At 47.5% G+C, this 22,762-nt stretch overlaps 1 protein-coding gene across 1 annotated transcript; it reads right to left on the bottom strand.

Annotated features, from left to right (window-relative positions):
* Positions 1 to 17,741: 17,741 nt before the first annotated feature.
* On the bottom strand, positions 17,742 to 18,644 carry LOC109731502 (uncharacterized). The gene is made up of 2 exons (XM_020290679.1): positions 18,240 to 18,644; positions 17,742 to 18,149 (listed from the first exon to the last, which is right to left on the bottom strand). Exons 1-2 carry the CDS (start codon positions 18,642 to 18,644, stop codon positions 17,742 to 17,744), a joined length of 813 nt encoding a protein of 270 aa, XP_020146268.1.
* Between the last annotated feature and the right edge of the window lie 4,118 nt (positions 18,645 to 22,762).

Raw genomic sequence — 22,762 nt, forward strand, 5'->3', positions numbered from 1 at the left:
AAAAACAGCAAGGTAACTATTGATAAAAGTGAGCGTAAACGGTATTGCAATGCTAGGAAACAAGGCCTAGGGTTCATACTTTCACTAGTGCAAGTTCTCTCAACAATAATAACATAATTGGATCATATAACTATCCCTCAACATGCAACGAAGAGTCACTAATAGCGGAGAACAAACGAAGAGATTATTGTAGGGTACAAAACCACCTCAAAGTTATTCTTTCTGATCGATCTATTCAAGAGTCCATAGTAAAATAACACGAAGCTATCCTTTCTGTTCGATCTATCCTAGAGTTCGTACTAGAATAACAACTTAAGACACAAATCAACCAAAACCCTAATGTCACCTAGATACTCCAATGTCACCTCAAGTATTCGTGGGTATGATTATACGATATGCATCACACAATCTCAGATTCATCTATTCAACCAACACGAAGTACTTCAAAGAGTGCCCCAAAGTTTCTACCGGAGAGTCAAGACGAAAACGTGTGCCAACCCCTATGCATAAGTTCACAATGTTACGGAACCCGCAAGTTGATCACCAAAACATACATCAAGTAGATCACGTGAATATCCCATTGTCACCAGAGATAAGCACATGCAAGACATACATCAAGTGTTCTCAAATCCTTAAAGACTCAATCCGATAAGATAACTTCAAAGGGAAAACTCAATCCATTACAAGAGAGTAGAGGGGGAGAAACATCATAAGATCCAACTATAATAGCAAAGCTCGCGATACAACAAGATCGTAGCACCTCAAGAACATGAGAGAGAGAGAGAGATCAAACACATAGCTACTGGTACATACCCTAAGCCCCGAGGGTGAACTACTCCCTCCTCGTCATGGAGAGCACCGGGATGATGAAGATGGCCACCGGAGAGGAATTCCCCCCTCCGGCAGGGTGCCGAAACGGGTCTAGATTGGTTTTCGGTGGCTACAGAGGCTTGCGGCGGCGGAACTCCCGATCTAGGTTATGTTCTGGGGGTTTCTTTATATATATGAGGTTTTGGCGTCGGGAACAAGTCTGGGGGTCGCCGTGCTGTCCACGAGGTAGGGAGGCACGCCCAGGGGGGTGGGCGCGCCCCCCACCCTCGTGGGCAGCCCGGGACTCTTTTGGCCCAACTCTTTTACTCCATGGCCTTCTGGTCCAAAAATAAGTTCCGTGAAGTGTCACGTCAATTGGACTCCGTTTGGTTTTCCTTTTCTGCGATACTGAAAAACAAGGAAAAAACAGAAACTGGCACTGGGCTCTAGGTTAATAGGTTAGTCCCAAAAATCATATAAAATAGCATATAAATGCATATAAAACATCCTAGATGGATAATATAATAGCATGGAACAATCAAAAATTATAGATATGTTCAAGACGTATCAGTTACCGGGCCATGAAATGGGCTATTTGCGAAGAGACCGTTAACAGGCTTTTCATGGGCCAGACTGCTATGTTTTGACCAAGTCAAACGGGCTGGCCTTTGTAAGCTAAATGGGCTAGTGGTGGGCCGTCGCACGTGACGACATATAATAGGCGCCTATCTGACCCACTGACGAGCTGACACGTATTTCCTCCGGCCAATCAGAATTTTATACGTGGAAATTTCCCATTGGTCTGGGCTGTTAATGGGTTATCGGATCCAAAACCGGACCCGATAGCTTAACGACGTCCCGTTACGGTGGATGCCACGTGTCGGTCACCTTTGACGAAAGCACTTCTATGACACGCGATTTATCGTCATGGAAGTGGACACTTCCGTGATGATAATTTTGGTAATGTCATGGAACACTTCTACGACAGCACATGTATGACTATCTTGATTCTGTCATAAAATTGTCATGGATGTACATGCATGACAGAAAACGTGACCTACTGTGACAAACACGTATCATCACAGAAGTGTTTTTTTGTAGTGTTAGATGGTGCCCTATTTAACGTGAATGCAGCTGTCTCTAATGCATAACCCCAAAATGATAAAGGCAAATCGGTAAGCACATCATAGAACGCACCATATCTAATAAAGTACGGTTATGACGTTAGGACACACCATTACGCTGTGGTGTTCCGGGTGGCGTCAGTTGTGAAACAATTCCACATTGTTTTAAATGAAGGCCAAACTCGTAACTCAAATATTCACCTCCACGATCAGATCGTAGAAAATTTATTTTCTTGTTACGATGATTCTCTACTTCAGTCTGAAATTCTTTGAACTTTTCAAATGTTTCAGACTTGTGTTTCATGAAGTAGATATATCCATACCTACTTAAATCATCTGTGAAGGTTAAAAAATAATGGTACTGCCGCGTGCTTCAACACTCATCGAACCGCATACATCGATATGTATTATTTCCAATAAGTCATTAGCCCGTTCCATTGTTCCGGAGAACGGAGTTTAGTCATCTTACCCATGAGGCATGGTTCAAGTATCAAATGATTCATAGTCAAGTGATTCCAAAAGTCCATCCGCATGGAGTTTCTTCATGCGCTTTACACCAATATGACCTAAACGGCAGTGCCACAAGTATGTTGCACTATCATTATCTACTTTGCACCTTTTGGCATCAATGTTATGATTATGTGTATCACTACGATCGAGATTCAATAAACCATTTACATTAGGTGTATGACCATAGAAGGTTTTTATTCATATAAACAGAACAACAATTATTCTCTGACTTAAATGAATAATCGTATTTGCAGTAAACATGATCTAATCATGCTTATTCTCAACGCACACACCAAATAACATTTATTTAGGCTCAAAACTAATCCCGAACGTAGAGGTAGTGTCTGATGGTGATCATATCAATCGTGGAAACACTTCCAACACACATCGTCACCTTCCCTTTACTAGTCTCCGTTTATTCTGTAATTCCTGTTTCGAGTTACTAATCTTAGCAATTGAACCGATATCAAATACGCAGGGGCTACTAGGAATACTAGTAAGGCACACATCAATAACATGTATATCAAATATACCTTTGTTCACATTGCCATCCTTCTTATCCGCCAAGTATTTAGGGAAGCTCCGCTTCTAGTGACCATTCCCTTTGTAGTAGAAGCACTTAGTTTCAGGCTTAGGTCCAACTTTGGGCTTCTTCACGGGAGTGGCAACTTGCTTGCCATTCTTCTTGAAGTTACCTTTCTTCCATTGCCTTTTTTTTGAAACTAGTGGTCTTGTTTAACCATCAACACTTGATGCTCTTTCTTGATTTCTACCTTCACCAATTTGAGTATCGCAAAGAGCTTGGGAATCGTTTTCGTCATACCTTGCATATTATAGTTCATCACGAAGTTCTAGTAGCTTGGTGATAGTGACTAGAGAACTTTTTTTTGCGAATACGCAAAGCTTGTGCATCTTTCATTGATAGGTAGGATAGAATACAAGGTTGGACATTACACTATGGGGCATACACGAGAGAACGACGCTAAGTGCAAAGCCTGAGCAGCAAGAGCCGGGGCTGCTCGACCCAAAAACAAAGGGTATCAGCCTATGCCTACAATGTTGTGCATACCGTTGGCTCCGGCGGAAGCCCAAAGTAATGCCTCCTGACGAATCGTCTCGAATAGGCTGGTGGTGGAGGGACGAAGATCGTCAAAAATGCAGCCGTTCTGATGCTTCCAAAGCTCCCAGGACGTGAGCATCACAAGAGAGTTGAAGCCTTTACGTGCGCTCGCGGGGAGAGAATTGCGGGAGCGCTCCCACCAACAGAGAAGATCAGCTCCAGGGTCTGGTGGGGGGATGGGTAGCCGATGCCAAGAGAGGATGTCGAACCAAACCTGTCGCGAGAAGGAGCAATGGGCGAGGATGTGCTGGATGCACTCGGTGTCCTGATCACAGCAAAGGCATGAGTCGGCGTGCGGGAGGTTGTGGCACGCCAGCCTAGCAGCCGTCCAACAGCGATCGAGGGCGGCTAGCCACAGAAATATCTTCACTCGGGTAGGCGCCCAAGACCTCCAGATGGGGCGCCAGTGGGGGTCGCGGATGGAGCCGACAAACAGCTGCTCATAGCAGGACTTGGCTGAGTAGTGGCCAGACTCCGTCCAGCGCCAGCGGATCGCACCGGGGGCGTCAGAGAGCTGGACGAGCTGCACTTGCCGCCATATCTCCACATACTTCACCAGCGCCAATGGGCCAAGAGCTCCCTGGATGTCCTGGACCCAAGTCCTATGGTGTAGGCCATCACGCACCAAGCGGGACGAGGTCGAAGACGAGGGGGGCGATCTCCACCGCAGTTCGCCCGTTGATCCACTGGTCCAGCCAGAAATGACACGACGAATCGCCCCCACGGCCCAAATGGTGGAAGTGCGGAACACGACGGCCACCTCGGGATCGGAGGGGAGGTGAAGGTGCTGCCATGGCCTTGCCTCGTCCGTGCGCTGGAGCCAGAGCCAACGGACGCGAAGCGCGATGCTGGCGCGGTGAAGGTCACGGACGCCCAGGCCTCCATAAGAGAGCAGCCAGCACACCCTAGGCCAGGCGACGAGGCAGTGGCCACCACGGGCGTCCTTGCGGCCGATCCAGAGAAAGCTACGTATGATCTTGTTGGCCTGGCTAAGGATGCTCTTGTTCAAAGCCATGGCCATGAGGAGGCGCATGGGCATGGCGCAGAGAACGTGCCGAAGCAAAGCAAGCCGCTCGCCACGCGAGAGCATGGAGCCGCGCCAAGTGGATAGCTTGCGCGCCAGCTTGTCGATCAGGGCACAAGCGCATAAGTGGGGATCTTCCTCGCTGAGAGCGGAATGCCGAGGTAGGTGGTAGGGAATTGCAGTACCGGGCAGCTCAAAATCTATGAGGCGGCGGCCAGTTGCTCGGGGGAACACTGGATCGGCAGTGCGGTGCACTTGGAGAACTTGGTATGCATCCCAGAGGCTTCACCAAAGATCCGCAGAATCTCACGGATGTTGGGGAACATAGTAATTTCAAAAAAAATCCTACGCACACACAGGATCATGGTGATGCATAGCAACGAGAGGGGAGAATGTTGTCCATGTACCCTCGTAGACTGAAAGCGGAAGCGTTAGCACAACACGGTTGATGTAGTCGTACGTCTTCACGATCCGACCGATCCAAGTACCGAACATACGACACCTCCGAGTTCAGCACATGTTCAGCTCGATGAAGTCCCGCGAACTCCGATCCAGCAGAGCTTCACGGGAGAGTTCCGTCAGCACGACGGCGTGATGACGGTGATGATGTTGCTACCGACGCAGGGCTTTGCCTAAGCACCGCTACGATATGACCGAGGTGGATTATGGTGGAGGGGGCCACCGCACACGGCTAAGAGAGATCAATGATCAACTTGTGTGTCTTGGGGTGCCCCCCCGCCCCCGTATATAAAGGAGCAAGGGAGGAGGAGGCCGGCCCTAGGAGGGGCGCACCAAGGGAGTAGGATTCCTACTCCTAGTAGGAGTTCGTTTCCTCCTTTCCTAGTCCAACTAGGAGAAGGGGGGAAAGGAGGGGAGGGGAGAAGCAAGGGAGAGGGGGGCCGCGCCCCAAACCCCTTGTCCAATTCGGACTGGGCTTGGGAGGGGCGCGCGCCACCTCCTGGCTGCTGCCTCTCCTTCCCACTTAGGCCCATTAAGGCCCAATACTTTTCCCCGTATTCCCGTAACTCCCCGGTACTCCGTAAAATACCCGAATCACTCGGAACCTTTCCGATGTCCGAATATAGTCATCCAATATATCGATCTTTACGTCTCGACCATTTCGAGACTCCTCGTCATGTCCCGATCTCATCCGGGACTCCGAACTACCTTCAGTACATCAAATCACATAAACTCATAATACCGATCGTCACCGAACTTTAAGCGTGCGGACCCTACGGGTTCGAGAACTATGTAGACATGACCGAGACACATCTCCGGTCAATAACCAATAGCGGAACCTGGATGCTCATATTGGCTCCCACATATTCTACGAAGATCTTTATCGGTGAAACCGCATAACAACATACGTTGTTCCCTTTGTCATCGGTATGTTACTTGCCCGAGATTCGATCATCGGTATCTCAATACCTAGTTCAATCTCGTTACGGCAAGTCTCTTTACTCGTTCCGTAATACATCATCACGCAACTAATTCATTAGTTACAATGCTTGCAAGGCTTATAGTGATGTGCATTACCGAGTGGCCCAGAGATACCTCTCCGACAATCGGAGTGACAAATCCTAATCTCGAAATACGCCAACTCAACAACTACCTTCGGAGACACCTATAGAGTACCTTTATAATCACCCAGTTACGTTGTGACGTTTGGTAGCACACAAAGTGTTCCTCCGGTAAACGGGAGTTGCATAATCTCATAGTCATAGGAACATGTATAAGTCATGAAGAAAGCAATAGCAACATACTAAACGATCAAGTGCTAAGCTAACGGAATGGGTCAAGTCAATCACATCATTATCTAATGATGTGATCCCGTTAATCAAATGACAACTCATGTCTATGGTTAGGAAACTTAACCATCTTTGATTCAACGAGCTAGTCAAGTAGAGGCATACTAGTGACATTCTGTTTGTCTATGTATTCACACATGTATCAAGTTTCCGGTTAATACAATTCTAGCATGAATAATAAACATCTATCATGAAATAAGGTTATAAGTAATTCCTTCAGTCTCCCACTTGCACTACAGTCAATAATCTAGTTCACATCGCCGTGTGATTAACACCCATAGTTCACATCGTCATGTGACCAACAGCCAAAGGGTTTACTAGAGTCAATAATCTAGTTCACATCGCTATGTGATTAACACCCAAAGAGTACTAAGGTGTGATCATGTTTTGCTTGTGGGAGAGGTTTAGTCAACGGGTCTGCCACATTCAGATCCGTATGTATTTTGCAAATTTCTATGTCAACAATGCTCTGCACAGAGCTACTCTAGCTAATTGCTCCCACTTTTAATATGCATCCAGATTGAGACTTAGAGTCATCTGGGTCAGTGTCAAAATTTGCATCGACATAACCCTTTACGACGAACCTTTTGTCACCTCCATAATCAAGAAACATATCCTTATTCCACTAAGGATAATTTTGACCGTTGTCCAGTGATCTACTCCTAGATCACTATTGTACTCCCTTGCCAAACTTAGTGTAGGGTATACAATAGGTCTGGTACACAGCATGGCATACTTTATAGAACCTATGGCTGAGGTATAGGGAATGACTTTCATTCTCTCTCTATCTTCTGCCATGGTCGGGCTTTGAGTCTTACTCAACTTCACATCTTGTAACACAGGCAAGAACTCTTTCTTTGACTGTTGCATTTTGAACCACTTCAAAATTGTCAAGGTATGTACTCATTGAAAAAACTTATCAAGCGTCTTGATCTATCTCTATAGATCTTGATGCTCAATATGTAAGCAACTTTACCGAAGTTTTTCTTTGAAAAACTCCTTTCAAATACTCCTTAATGCTTTCCAAAAATTCTACATTATTTCCGATCAACAATATGTCATTCAGATATATTTATCAGAAATGTTGTAGTGCTCCCACTCACTTTCTTGTAAATACAGGCTTCACCGCAAGTCTGTAAAAAATTATATGCTTTGATCAACTCATCAAAGCGTATATTCCAACTCCGAGATGCTTGCACCAGTCCATAGATGGATCGCTGGAACTCGCACATTTTGTTAGCACCTTTAGGATAGACAAAACCTTCTGGTTGCATCATATACAACTCTTCTTTAAGAAATCCATTAAGGAATGTAGTTTTAACATCCATTTGCCAGATTTCATAAAATATGGTAATTTGCTAACATGATTCGGACAGACATAAGCATCGCTACGAGTGAGAAAATCTCATTGTAGTCAACATCTTGAACTTTGTCAAAAACCTTTTTCGACATGTCTAGCTTTGTAGAGAGTAACACTACTATCAACGTCTGTCTTCCTCTTGAAGATCCATTTATTTTCTATGGCTTGCCGATCATTGGGCAAGTCAACCAAAGTCCACACTTTGTTCTCATACATGGATCCCATCTCAGATTTCATGGCCTTAAGCCATTTCGCGTAATCTGGGCTCATCATCGCTTCCTCATAGTTCATAGGTTCGTCATGGTCAAGTAACATGACCTCCAGAATAGGATTACCATACCACTCTGGTGCGGATCTTAGTCTGGTTAACCTACCAGGTTTGATAGTAACTTGATCTGAAGTTTCATGATCATCAGCATTAACTTCCTCACTAATTGGTGTAGGTGTCATAGGAACCGGTTTCTGTGATGAACTACTTTCCAATAAGGGAGCAGGTACAGTTACCTCATCAAGTTCTACTTTCCTCACACTCACTTCTTTCGAGAGAAACTTCTTCTCTAGAAAGGATCCATTCTTAGCAACGAATGTCTTGCCTTCGGATCTATGATAGGAGGTGTAACCAACAGTCTCCTTTGGGTATCCTAACACATTTTTCCGATTTGGGTTTGAGCTTATCAGGATGAAACTTTTTCACATAAGTATCGCAACCCCAAACTTTAAGAAACGACAACTTTGGTTTCTTGCCAAACCACAGTTCATATGGTGTCGTCTCAACGGATTTAGATGGTGCCCTATTTAACGTGAATGCAGCTTTCTCTAATGCATAACCCCAAAACGATAGTGGTAGATCAGTAAGAGACATCATAGATCGCACCATATCTAATAAAGTACGGTTACGATGTTCGGACACACCGTTACGCAGTGGTGTTCCAGGTGGCGTGAGTTGCGAAACTATTCCGCATTGTTTCAAATGAAGACCAAACTCGTAACACAAATATTCTCCTCCACGATCAGATCGTAGAAACTTTATTTTCTTGTTACGATGATTTTCCACTTCACTCTGAAATTCTTTGAACTTTTCAAATGTTTCAGACTTATGTTTCATTAAGTAGATATACCCATATCTGCTAAAATCATCTGTGAAAGTGAGAAAATAACGATACCCGCCGCGAGCCTCAACACTCATCGGATTGCATACATCAATATGTATTATTTCCAATAAGTCAGTTGCTCGCTCCATTGTTCCGGAAAACGGAGTCTTAGTCATCTTGCCCATAAGGCATGGTTCGCAAGCATCAAGTGATTCATAATCAAGTGATTCCAAAATCCCATCAGCATGGAGTTTCTTCATGCGCTTTACACCAATATGACCTAAATGGCAGTGCCACAAATAAGTTGCACTATCATTATTAACTTTGCATCTTTTGACTTGAATATTATGAATATGTGTATCACTACGATCGAGATCCAACAAACCATTTTCATTGGGTGTATGACCATAGAAGGTTTTATTCATGTAAACAGAACAACAATTATTCTCTAACTTAAATGAATAACCGTATTGCAATAAACATGATCAAATCATATTCATGCTCAACGCAAACACCAAATAACACTTATTTAGGTTCAACACTAATCCCGAAAGTATAGGGAGTGTGAGATGATGATCATATCAATCTTGGAACTGTTTCCAACACACATCGTCACCTCACCCTCAACTAGTCTCTGTTTATTTTGTAACTCATGTTTCGAGTTACTAATTTTTAGCAACCGAACAAGTATCAAATACCCAGGGGCTACTATAAACACTAGTAAGGTACACATCAATAACCTGTATATCAAATATACCCTTGTTCACTTTGCCATCCTTCTTATCCACCAAATATTCAGGGCATTTCCGCTTCTAGTGACCATTTCCTTTGCAGTAGAAGCACTCAGTTTCAGGCTTTAGTTTATATTTGGGCTTCTTCACGTAAGTGACAACTTGCTTGCCATTCTACATGAAGTTCCCTTTCTTTCCCTTTGCCCTTTTCTTGAAACTAGTGATCTTGTTTGATGCTCTTTCTTGATTTCTACCTGCATCGATTTCATCATCATGAAAAGCTCGGGAATCATTTTCGTCATCCCTTGCATACTATAGTTCATCACGAAGTTCTACTAACTTGGTGATGGTGACTAGAGAATTCTGTCAATCATTATCTTATCTGGAAGATTAACTCCCACTTGATTCAAGCGATTGTAGTACCCAGACAATCTGAGCACATGCTCACTGCTTGAGCTATTCTCCTCCATCTTTTAGCTATAGAACTTGTTGAAGACTTCATATCTCTCAACTCGGGTATTTGCTTGAAATATTAGCTTCAACTCCTGGAACATCTCATATGGTCCATGACGTTCAAAACGTCTTTGAAGTCCCGATTCTAAGCCGTTAAGCATGATGCACTAAACTATCAAGTAGTCATCATATTGAGCTAGCCAAACATTCATAACGTCTGCATCTACTCCTGCAATAGGTCTGTCACCTAGCTGTGCATCAAGGACATAATTCTTCTGTGCAGCAATGAGGATAAACCTCAGATCACGGACCCAGTCCGCATCATTGCTACTATCATCTTTCAACTTAGTTTTCTCTAGGAACACATATAAAACATATGGAAGCAACAACGCGAGCTGTTGATCTACAACATTATAGACAAGCAAAATACTATCAGGTACTAAGTTCATGATAAATTTAAGTTCAATTTAATCATATTACTTAAGAACTCCCACTTAGATAGACATCTCTCTAATCATCTAAGTGATCACGTGATCCAAATCAACTAAACCATGTCCGATCTATCACGTGAGATGGAGTAGTTTTCAATGGTGAACATCACTATGTTGATCATATCTACTATATGATTCACGCTCGACCTTTCGGTCTCAGTGTTCCGAGGCCATATCTGCATATGCTAGGCTCGTCAAGTTTAACCTGAGTATTCCGCGTGTGCAACTGTTTTGCACCCGTTGTATTTGTACGTAGAGCCTATCACACCCGATCATCACGTGGTGTCTCAGCACGAAGAACTTTCGCAACGGTGCATACTCAGGGAGAACACTTATACCTTGAAATTTAGTGAGAGATCATCTTATAATGCTACCGTCGATCTAAGTAAAATAAGATGCATAAAAGATAAACATCACATGCAATCAATATAAGTGATATGATATGGCCATCATCATCTTGATCTCCATCTCCGAAGCACCGTCATGATCACCATCATCACCGGCGCGACACCTTGATCTCCATCGTAGCATCGTTGTCGTCTCGCCAACTATTGCTTCTACGACTATCGCTACCGCTTAGTGATAAAGTAAAGCAATTACAAGGCGATTGCATTGCATACAATAAAGCGACAACCATATGGCTCCTGCCAGTTGCCGATAACTCGGTTACAAAACATGATCATCTCATACAATAAAATATAGCATCATGCCTTGACCATATCACATCACAACATGCCCTGCAAAAACAAGTTAGACGTCCTCTACTTTGTTGTTGCAAGTGTTACGTGGCTGCTACGGGCTGAGCAAGAACCGTTCTTACCTACGCATCAAAACCACAACGATAGTTCGTCAAGTTAGTGTTGTTTTAACCTTCTCAAGGACTGGGCGTAGCAACACTCGGTTCAACTAAAGTTGGAGAAACTGACACCCGCCAGCCACCTATGTGCAAAGCACGTCGGTAGAACCAGTCTCGCGTAAGCGTACGCGTAATGTCGGTCCGGGCCGCTTCATCCAACAATACCGCCGAACCAAAGTATGACATGCTGGTAAGCAGTATGACTTGTATCGCCCACAACTCACTTGTGTTCTACTCGTGCATATAACATCTACGCATCTGGCTCGGATACCACTGTTGGGGAACATAATAATTTCAAAAAAAATCCTACATACACACAGGATCATGGTGATGCATAGCAACGAGAGGGGAGAGTGTTGTCCACGTACCCTCGTAGACCGAAAGCGGAAGCGTTAGCACAACGCGGTTAATGTAGTCGTACGTCTTCATGATCCGACCGATCCAAGTACCGAACGTACGGCACCTCCGAGTTCAGCATGCGTTCACCTCGATGACGTCCCGCGAACTCTGATCCAGCAGAGCTTCACGGGAGAGTTCCGTTAGCATGACGGCGTGATAATGGTGATGATGTTGCTACCGACGCAGGGCTTCGCCTAAGCACCGCTACGATATGACCGAGGTGGATTATGGTGGAGGGGGGCACCGCACACGGCTAAGAGAGATCAATGGTCAACTTGTGTGTCTTAGGGTGCCCCCTGCCCCCGTATATAAAGGAGCAAGGGAGGAGGAGGCCGGCCCTAGGAGGGGCGCCAAGGGAGTAGGATTCCTACTCCTAGTAGGAGTAGGTTTCCTCCTTTCCTAGTCCAACTAGGAGAAGGGGGGAAAGGAGGGGAGGGGAGAAGGAAGGGAGAGGGGGGCCGCGCCCCAAACCCCTTGTCCAATTCGGACTGGGCTTGGGAGGGGCGCGCGCTACCTCCTGGCTGCTGCCTCTCCTTCCCACTTAGGCCCATTAAGGCCCAATACTTTTCCCCGGATTCCCGTAACTCCCCGGTACTCCGTAAAATACCCGAATCACTCGGAACCTTTCTGATGTCCGAATATAGTCGTCCAATATATCGATCTTTACGTCTCGACCATTTCGAGACTCCTCGTCATGTCTCGATCTCATCCGGGACTCCGAACTTTAAGCGTGCGGACCCTACGGGTTCGAGAACTATGTAGACATGACCGAGACACATCTCCGGTCAATAACCAATAGCGGAACCTGGATGCTCATATTGGCTCCCACATATTCTACGAAGATCTTTATCAGTGAAACCGCATAACAACATACGTTATTCCCTTTGTCATCGGTATGTTACTTGCCCGAGATTCGATCGTCGGTATCTCAATACCTAGTTCAATCTCGTTACCGGCAAGTCTCTTTACTCGTTCTGTAATACATCATCCCGCAACTAACTCATTAGTTACAATGCTTGCAAGGCTTATAGTGATGTGCATTACCGAGTGGGCCCAGAGATACCTCTCCGACAATCGGAGTGACAAATCCTAATCTCGAAATACGCCAACTCAACAAGTACCTTCGGAGACACCTGTAGAGTACCTTTATAATCACCCAGTTACGTTGTGACATTTGGTAGCACACAAAGTGTTCCTCCGGTAAACGGGAGTTGCATAATCTCATAGTCATTGGAACATGTATAAGTCATGAAGAAAGCAATAGCAACATACTAAACGATCAAGTGCTAAGCTAACGGAATGGGTCAAGTCAATCACATCATTCTCTGATGTGATCCTATTAATCAAATGACAACTCATGTCTATGGCTAGAAAACTTAACCATCTTTGATTCAACGAGCTAGTCAAGTAGAGGCATACTGGTGACATTCTGTTTGTCTATGTATTCACACATGTATCAAGTTTCCGTTTAATACAATTCTAGCATGAATAATAAACATCTATCCTGAAATAAGGAAATAAATAATAACTTTATTATTGCCTCTAGGGCATATTTCCTTCAACGGATGGCGTTGAGGTCGGTGCTGTCCGGACGGCAAAAGACCACCACATCGTCCGTGTAAAGCGAGATGCTTGTCAGGACCCCGATCCTAAGTCACACCAATCTAGCATGTAACACATCATATCACTTTGCGGCCTCACACACGGTATTCCCACGGGTGCCACCTTACTTGGCCCGGGACCGTTTGCACCTTTTGGCTCACGTATATGATAGTGTCGCTAGCATCCATATGATAGAGAACCCAGGCCGACATGACTAGTCGTAAACCCAAAGTGGCACTAACTTACAGGGACAGGCATACATGACCCAGCAACGAACGTGTCGGTCATCAGCGAGTGAATCCGGGCTGTAGCAGCTGGGCTAACAGGACTCCGGAGAATCCGGGCTGTAGCAGGCTAACAGGACTCAGGTAGACACCGCGTGACATTTCCCCGAAGGGACAGACACAGGAACGAAGAAGGACACATGCCGGCCAGCCTAAGTGTTCCGGAGCAGTAGCAAGCTACCATGGCTCAGTGGAAGCACTAGGAGACATTTCCCGGTAAGAGAGGCTACCAAGGATAAACAACTAGGTTGTCGGATCCCACACATACCAAGCATTTCAAATCATACACACAATATGCTCGATATGTGCAAATACAACATGGCATCACAGCAAAACTCTACAACTCAAAGTATTTATTCATTAGGCTCCGAAGAGCCAGATATTACAAACATGGGTCTCATGACCCAACATACGGAGCATACAAGCAACAAGCGGAAGCATAAACATGTCTGAGTACATACAACTACAAATGAAAAAGGCTGAGAAGCCTGACTATCTACAAGACCCTCCCAAGGGTACAAGATCATAGCTGAGGTAACAAGCTAAACGTCGAAGTCCATGCGGAACTACTAGTGAGACTGAAGTCTCTCTGCAAAAACATAAATTAAGCAAACGTGAGTACAAATGTACCCAACAAGACTTACATCAGAACTAGCTACATATGCATCAGTATCAACAAAGGGGTGGTGGAGTTTAACTGCAGCAAGCCAGCTTTGACTCATTGGCTATCCTAAACTACGACTGCAAGTAACTCTTTTGGGATGGCGCACACAAATCCACATATTCACCAATCAATACACCACTATGGATCTGCTCCCGTCTCCCTACGAGAACGCCATCCATAGCACTCACGCTTATCTTGCGCATTTTAGAGTATCCACTTCAAGTTATCTATGAACTATAAAGGCAACCCAGAAGTCCTTTACCGGGGACGCGGCTATTCGAATAGATCATTTATAACCCTGCAGGGGTGTACTTCTTCACACATGCTCTCGCCACTTACCACCATGTACACGTCGTGTATCTCGGCATCCTTCAAGCGGAAGCCTGGCGAGGGAGTCGGCCACGACCTGACTAACCACACAAGTTCCAAGTCCAAATTTATCACCTATTCAGGTTCCATCCGCAGGGAGTTCGGCCGAGGTTTCCACATACGGCCCCGAACGTTATGTGCAGGGTTCCCGAGGCACCAAATGGGTGTCCCGGTACACCGGGTCACGTGCCTACCGCATCACAGCCCACCCCTCAGGTCAGCGCTGCGCACGGCCTCCAGCATACTACAAACACCAGAAACTACTTGCAACTCCCGGACAGAGGACAGGGGCGGTTAATAAGTCGAGAGGGTCCATTGGTTTCGGGCCCAACGCGTGTTAGTAGCTGTTCATGGATCACAAACACAGAACTCAGTTACTGAGGACGGTTTCAATGAGACAACCCACCATGTACTCCTACATGGCCTCTCACCGCTACCTTTACCAAACCGTGTTCACACACTTAGCTCACACACAGTAGGACATGTTCACCACATTCCAATTCATCCCCGATGAATCAGACCTGATTCAACTCTAAGCAGTAGCAGGCATGACAACAAACATGGATGAGTAGGCACATCAGGGCTCAAACAACTCCTACTCATGCTAGTGGGTTTCATCTATTTACTATGGCAATGACAGGTCATGCAGAGGAAATGGGTTCAACTACCGCAACATGTAACAGTTGAATCGTTGTTGTCCTAATGTAGTAAAAGAGAGCAGGAGCGAGAGAGTGGGATTGTATCAGAATGAACAAGGGGGTTTTGCTTGCCTGGCACTTCTGAAGATATTATAACTCTTCATCGGAGTCATCGAACTCATCGTCGGAAGCACGTCTATCGAGAGGGAACAAATACAGGCAACAAAGAAGGAAAACACAATCAATGCAATGCACAATATGATGCATGATCATGACATGTCAATATGCTGTGTTTTGAGCTAATGCAACTAAAACCAGAAGGGTTTGGGTCATTTTGAACCAAAGGTTCAACCCCAAATTCAAATTATGATTTCAGCTAGTGCCTTATCATGTTTTGCACTAAACAGCAAGGTTAAGTTGATTAAACATGCATGAAACTGGTACAGATGGAAAGATTGGATTTTTCAGATCATTTTTCATATATAACTTATTTCATTCCGAGTTACGGTTGATTTTATATGATTTTTAGAAGTTTATAACATTTTCTGAAATAAATAAACCATTTAAGATTTATTTAAATTCCAGAAAGAATTACTACGTCAGCATGACATCACTGTGATGTCCGTGGTCAACAGGGCCGGTCCAGGTCAAACCTGACCAGTGGGGCCCGCGTGTCAGTGGCTAACTAAACTAACCTAGTTTAATTAGCACTAACCTAGGTTAAACTAATTAAGTTTAAACCTAAACTAGATTAATTAGCCGGGCGGGGCCCGCATGTCATAGACCCAGGGGAGGTCAAATCCCCTGGTCAACCAGGGCTAAACCACTGGCGTTTAGCCGCCGCCGGCAGCAGACGCGGCGGAGGGCTCGGGCTCACTCCTCCGACGTCCAAATGGACGGCAGAGAGCGGCTAAGGGGAGCTGGAGCTCACCCACGCCCGTTGCGGCAAGCAGCAGCAGCTAGGGTGGCTGGAGACGACAGCCATGAGCTCGGCAGCGGTGGCCGGAGCTCGGGCGTGCTCGGTTTGGTGCTAGGATGCACGGCGGGGGGCGCGGCGAGGTGCTGCGAGCTCCTGGGGGTGTGGCGAACGCGGTGACGCGCTCGGTTTCGAGCCCGCGTGGTTGTGGCCACGACGGCGGCGTGCAGAGGCGGCGATACGTGCGGGTGCGGGTGGCGCGGCGGCTACGGCGCACGAGAGCGAGAACGGAGAGGGGGAGAAGGGTCAGTGGCTCACAGCGGTCACGACAACGTAGACGGCGGGCTCGGGGAGGAACCGGAGCGAAGCAGGGCGGCGAGGGGATCTCCGGCGGCCGAACGAGGAAGTCCGCGGTGAGGCGTCCTTGGAGCGCGTCCGGCGCCGCGTGAGCCGTCGAGGACGCGTAGACGATGGAGGCGGAGCTCATGGGCACGTCAGAGGGGCGAGGGGGTGGCTCTGGGAGCAACAACGGTGAGCGGCGGCGACAGGCGACGGCGGCTCTCGGGTGATGCGAGGGAGAGAGCCAGAGGAGGGAGAGGGGCACGGGGAGAACGAGAGAGCGGTCGGGGGCTGCATGGCGTCATCCGAAGAGGCCAGGGCAAAACGGCAAGCAGGAGGTGGCCGGGCGTGCGCCGGCGTGCGTCGGCCACGCGCTCGTCCTCCTGGCAAGGAGGAAGACGACAGGGGAGGGGGCCAGGCGGGCTGGGCCGCACAGTGTTGGGCCGGCTGGGGGTGCCAGGTAAGCCAGGTAAGTTTCTCTCTCTCCTTTATTTTCTGTTTTTCTATTTCTTCTGTAACTTTGTGGCTTTAATTAAAATATACTAAAACTAACTCAAAAATCATGAAACTTCTCATGCCCACTGTATGGAATATTTCCAACAGTAAACATTTTAGTTTATGATTATTTGGACATTTAAAATATTTTATAGCATTCAAATGTCCAAATGCAAATAACATATGATTTAATCCAGTGAACTTATGATGTCCTAGAAAAGTGTGCACCATTTTTGTCATAGGTTCTAGACCAAGGCAAAGATGAAGAACATTTTAGAAGGGCATTTCATGTTCATTGAAAAAGATTTTAGTAAATCCTAGTTGGATTAAGGGGGTGTTGGGGGTTCTGTCATCCCCATTTCAACTTTCTGAGAAAAGTAGACATGATGCAACATCCGATGCTAGCACTAGGCATTACCAGAACTAGGGATGTGACAATGCTGGAGGCTGCATGCAGGGTGGTGAGACTCTGGAGAACGCCGCGAGTCGCGGCCTGGGTGATCAGCGAGTTGAGCACATCGATGACGAGGACGAAGAGCAGCGGAGAGACAGGGTCGCCTTGGCGGAGCCCGCATGCGTGGCCGATAGGGTTCCGGGCATCCCATTGATGAACACACGGGTCAACGCCGTGGAGAGGAGGATTGAGATCCATTCACGCTACCGCCTCCTGAAGCCGAGGTGGGAGAGGGTGTCGAGCAAGAAGGCCCACGAGACCGAGTCGAAAGCACGAGCAATTTCGAGCTTGAGGAGAAGGCGCGGCATCTTCAAGTTGTGCAGGAGTCGGGCGGTCTGCTGGACGAGCAGGAAGTTGTCGTGGATGCATCGTCCGGCGATGAAGGCGCTTTGGTTAGTGGAGACCATCATGCAGAGCTTCGGCGCGAGCCGGAGGGAGAGCACCTTGGCGAACAGTTTGGCGAAGAGGTGGCTCAAGTTGATCGGCCAGAAATCGTTCAGCGTGGAAGCGTCAGGTCTCTTCGGGAGGAGAGTGATGAAGGCCTTGTTGAGCTTTTGAAAGCCGCGGCCGTTGAGCAGGTAGAGCTTATCAAAGGCGGCACAGAAATCATCCTTGATGATCGGCCAACAGCATCGGAGAAATTCAGTCGTGAACCCATCCGGCCCTGACGCCTTGCCAGAGGGCAGTCACTTAATCGCTGCCCAAATTTCCTCCTCGGAAAAGGGGTTGTCCAGAGCAGAGAGATCGAACGCGCTCTGGTGAACTTCCTGGAGGTTGATCGAGGTGGTGCGCGCGTCCACGGTGCCAAGGATGCGGGAGAAGTGCTCGAAAGCGGCCGAAGCCATGGCATCGGGGTCGGAGATGGTGTTGTCCTCCACTTGCAGAGAGAAGATGTGGTTTTGTTGCTTCCTATGGGATGCGTGGATGCGGAGGAAAGCGGAGCTAGCCTCGCCATTCTTGAGCCAGGAGAACCGCGTGCGCTGGCGAGCAATGGAGCGGTCGAGGCTAGAGAGGCCAAGATACGCCGCTTTCAGCTTGCGGCAAAGCCAGGTTTCGGGTGCAGATAGGTGGCGCAGATCCTGGGCGGCGTCAAGGCGGGCGATCATCTCGCGGGCACCTAGAGCTGCAGCGCAATGTGGCCCACCTTGCGTGCACTCCAGCTTTGGAGCTGGCGGGCAGTGGCTTGCATACGCGCGACGATCCGGCGACAGGGATCAGGATCGGGCGGAGAGGAGTGCCATGCTTGAGAAACGACATCCTGGAAGCCCTCCAGCTACGGCCAGAAATGCTCGAACTGAAAGCGGTGCGCGCCCGGGGCACGCATGGAGCAGTCCAACAAAAGAGGACAGTGGTCGGAGGCGGCAGAAGAGAGGCAACGAAGCACGCAGTAAGGGTGGCCACTCTCCCAGGAGGCGGTGCAGAGGACATGATTGTTCCGCACAAGAGTGGGTTGTCGCGCTCGTTGGACCAGGTATAGCGGCAGCCATTCATATAAAGATCCCGGAGCTCCTCATCCACGGTGAAATGCCAGAATCGATGCATGACGCGGCGGTTGAGCAAGTTGTTGTTCTTGTCGGCGCCGGAGAGGATCGTGTTGAAATCTCCAACTAGAAGCCAAGGGCCAGAGCGGGCGGCGCTCCTCGTGCAGATCTCCCAAAAAGGCGATCTTGGCCTCGTCCTCTTAGGGGCCATAAACCCCTGTGATCCACCAGGGCCGCTCGCCCGAAGGGGAGGAAACGAGCGCGGTGATGTGGTGGTGGCCTCGAATCGGGTTAGAGATGGCGACCTCTGAGGCGCGCCAAGCAAGCAGGATTCCGCCACGCGTGCCGTGACTGGCAAGAAGAAGAAGTCACGGAAGTCGGGGCTAGGGTTTCAAAAACCAAGGCGGGCATGAAGAGCTCGAGCTTCGTTTCTTGTAGACATACCACGCTCGGGAGAGAAATCAAGATGACCGAGCGGACCGCAGAGCGTTTGGCACCACTATTGAGGCCACACACATTCTAGAAGATAAGCTTCCCTTGATCCATAAAAGGTTGGGGCGCAGGTGACAGAACGAGGCACAAAGGGCTCCACCAAGCGCGGCGAGGCACAACACACGCTATCTGGAGCATCGAAGCTCGTCGGAACTGTCCAGCCAAAGAAGTCGGCGAAAGCATGCATCACGTCCTCCGCGAGGGGCCTCTCAAAGAGCATGGCATATTTGGACAGCAACTCCTCGGTCATGGTGGCGCCCTCCGCAAGTAGACCGAGCCGCCAGAGCAGCACCTGCTTGGCCTTGAGCTCGGAGTTGAGGCCGCGGTCGGCCAGGGCGATCCGGAAGCTTCGGCGAGGGGTGAAGTTTGATGGCATCTCCTTTCAGCGGCAGCGCGGAGTAGGCAGGATTGGCGCAGGACGCAGCTGGACGGCCTGGATGAAACTAGCAAGGGATGAATGGTCCTCCGGCGCCTGGGCGTCCGCTGAAGGGGCGTGCATGGGGGTGCAAGGCTCAATGTAACCGGCGCCAATGACCGGGCCAGGAGGGGGGCACCTGCAGATCAGGCTGGGCCCCACCATCTACCAACCCGGGTGAGGAACAGGAGTCACGTGGGGACGTGGGATCTGGGCCCGTGGCAGATTGTGAGTGCCAGCCGAGGAGCAGGATCGGGTAGTTGGGGACCAGATCCGAGGAGCGAGGGGCAGCTTTATCCTGGGGCGCAGCGGTGCCCAGGGTCACAGGCGCCAAAGGGGGGCTGGCCCCGAGGTGGATATGGCCTCTGTCGGGATCCACGACAGACAGAGGGGAGGCAGGATCCTGGGCGGGGCTTGTCGGAGCGGAAGGCGCATCATTCGAAATGCATGGACGACAGGAGGCCACGTCGCCACCATTCAGGCTTGGCGCCATGCAACGGCAGATTAACTCCCACTTGATTCAAGCGATTGTAGTACCCAGACATTCTGAGTACATGATCACTGGCTGAGCTATTCTCCTCCATCTTGTAGGCAAAGTAGAGGTCTCCTACCTCTCAACACGGGCATGAGTCTGAAATACCAATTTCATCTCTTGGAACATCTCATATGCTCTGTGGCGTTCAAAACATTTTTAAAGTCCCAGTTCTAAGCCGTAAAGCATGGCGCACTAAAATATTAACTAGTCATCATATCGAGCTTGTCAAACGTTCATAACGTCTGCATCTGTTCCTGCAATAGGTCTGTCACCTAGCGGTGCACCAAGGACATAATTTTTCTGTGCAGCAATGAGGATAATCCTTAGATCATGGACCAAGTCCGCATCATTGCTACTAACATCTTTCAACTTAGTTTTCTGTAGGAACATATCGAAAATAGGGGAGCTATATTGTGAGCTATTGATTTACAACATAGATATGCAAAAACTATTAAGACTAAGTTCATGATAAATTTAAGTTCAATTAATCAAATTACTAATGAACTCCCACTTAAATTAACATCCCTCAAGTTATCTAAGTGATACATGATCCAAATCAACTAACCCATGTCCGATCATCACGTGAGATGGGGTAGTCATCAATGGTGAACATCTCTATGTTGATCATATCTACTATATGACTCACGTTCGACCTTTCGGTCTCCAGTGTTCCGAGACCATGTCTGTATATACTAGGCTCATCAAGTTTAACCCAAGTATTCTGCATGTGCAAAACTGTCTTACACCCATTGTATGTGAACGTAGAGTTGATGTCTACTACACTACTTGTTCTTGTAGACTTGTGTTGGGCCTCCAAGCGCTGAGTTTTGTAGGACAGTAGCAATTTTCCCTCAAGTGGATGACCTAAGGTTTATCAATCCGTGGGAGGCGTAGGATGAAGATGGTCTCTCTCAAACAACCCCGCAACCAAATAATAAAAGGTCTCTTGTGTCCCAACACACCAAATACAATGGTAAATTATATAGGTGCACCAGCTCGCCGAAGAGATGGTGATACAAGTGTAGTAATGATATTAGATATTGATTTTTATAATAGGAACAATAAAAACAGCAAGGTAGCAAGTAAAAAAAGTGAGCACAAACGATATTCAATGCTTGAAAATGAGGCCTGGGGTCCGTACTTTCGCTAGTGAAATCTCTCAACAATCCTAATATAATTGGATCATGTAACCATCCCTCAACGCGCGATGAAGAATCACTCCAAAGTTCCTATCTAGCGGAGAACATAAGAAGAAATTGTTTGTAGATATTCTTTTCGATCGATCTACCCAAGAGTTCATACTAAAATAAAACCAAAACAAATTCAGATTCATAATACTCAATCCAACACAAAGAACCTCAAAGAGTGCCCCAATATTTCTACCAGAGAAAGTAGGATGAAAACGTGCATCAACCCCTATGCATAGATTACCCAATGTCACCTCGGGAATCCGCGAGTTGAGTGCCAAAACATATATCAAGTGAATCGATATAATACCCCATTGTCACCACAGGTATTCGTATGCAAGACATATATCAAGTGCTCTCAAATCCATAAAAATATTCAATCTGATAAGAACAAAATCTCAAAGGGGAAACTCAATTCATCACAACAAGATAGAGAGGGAGAAACACCATATGATCCGACTATATTAACAAAGCCCGCGATACATCAAGATCGTGACATCTCAAGAACACGAGAGAGAGAGAGATTAAACACATAGCTACTGGTACAAACCCTCAGCCCCGAGGGTGGACTACTCCCTCCTCATCATGGTGGCCGCCGGGATGATGAAGATGGCCTCCGGTGATGATTCCCCCCTCCGGCAGGGTGCCGGAATAGGGTCCAGATTGGTTTTCATGGATACAGAGGCTTGCGGCGGCGGAACTTCTGATCTATCGACTCCCCTAGGGTTTTTGGAATATTTGGAAATTTATAGGGTGAATAGGTGGTGCGGGAGGCCACCGAGGTGGGCACAACCCACCTGGGCGCGCCTGGGCCTCCAGGCGCGCCCTGGTGGGTTGTGCCCCCCTCGGGGCTCCCCCTGGCACTTCTTTGGCCCACTGGATGTCTTCGGGTCCAAAAAAAGTCTCCAAAAAGTTTCGCTGCGTTTGGACTCCGTTTGGTATTGATTTCCTGCGAAGTAAAAAACAAGCAAAAAAACAACAACTGGCATTGGGCACTATGTCAATAGATTAGTCCCAAAAAATGATATAAAGTTGCTATAAAATGACTGTAAAAGATCCAAGAATGATAATATAACAGCATGGAACAATAAAAAATTATAGATATGTTGGAGAC

Source organism: Aegilops tauschii, chromosome 2 (genome assembly GCF_002575655.3).
Source record: "Aegilops tauschii subsp. strangulata cultivar AL8/78 chromosome 2, Aet v6.0, whole genome shotgun sequence".
Classification (NCBI taxonomy): Eukaryota; Viridiplantae; Streptophyta; class Magnoliopsida; order Poales; family Poaceae; genus Aegilops; species Aegilops tauschii.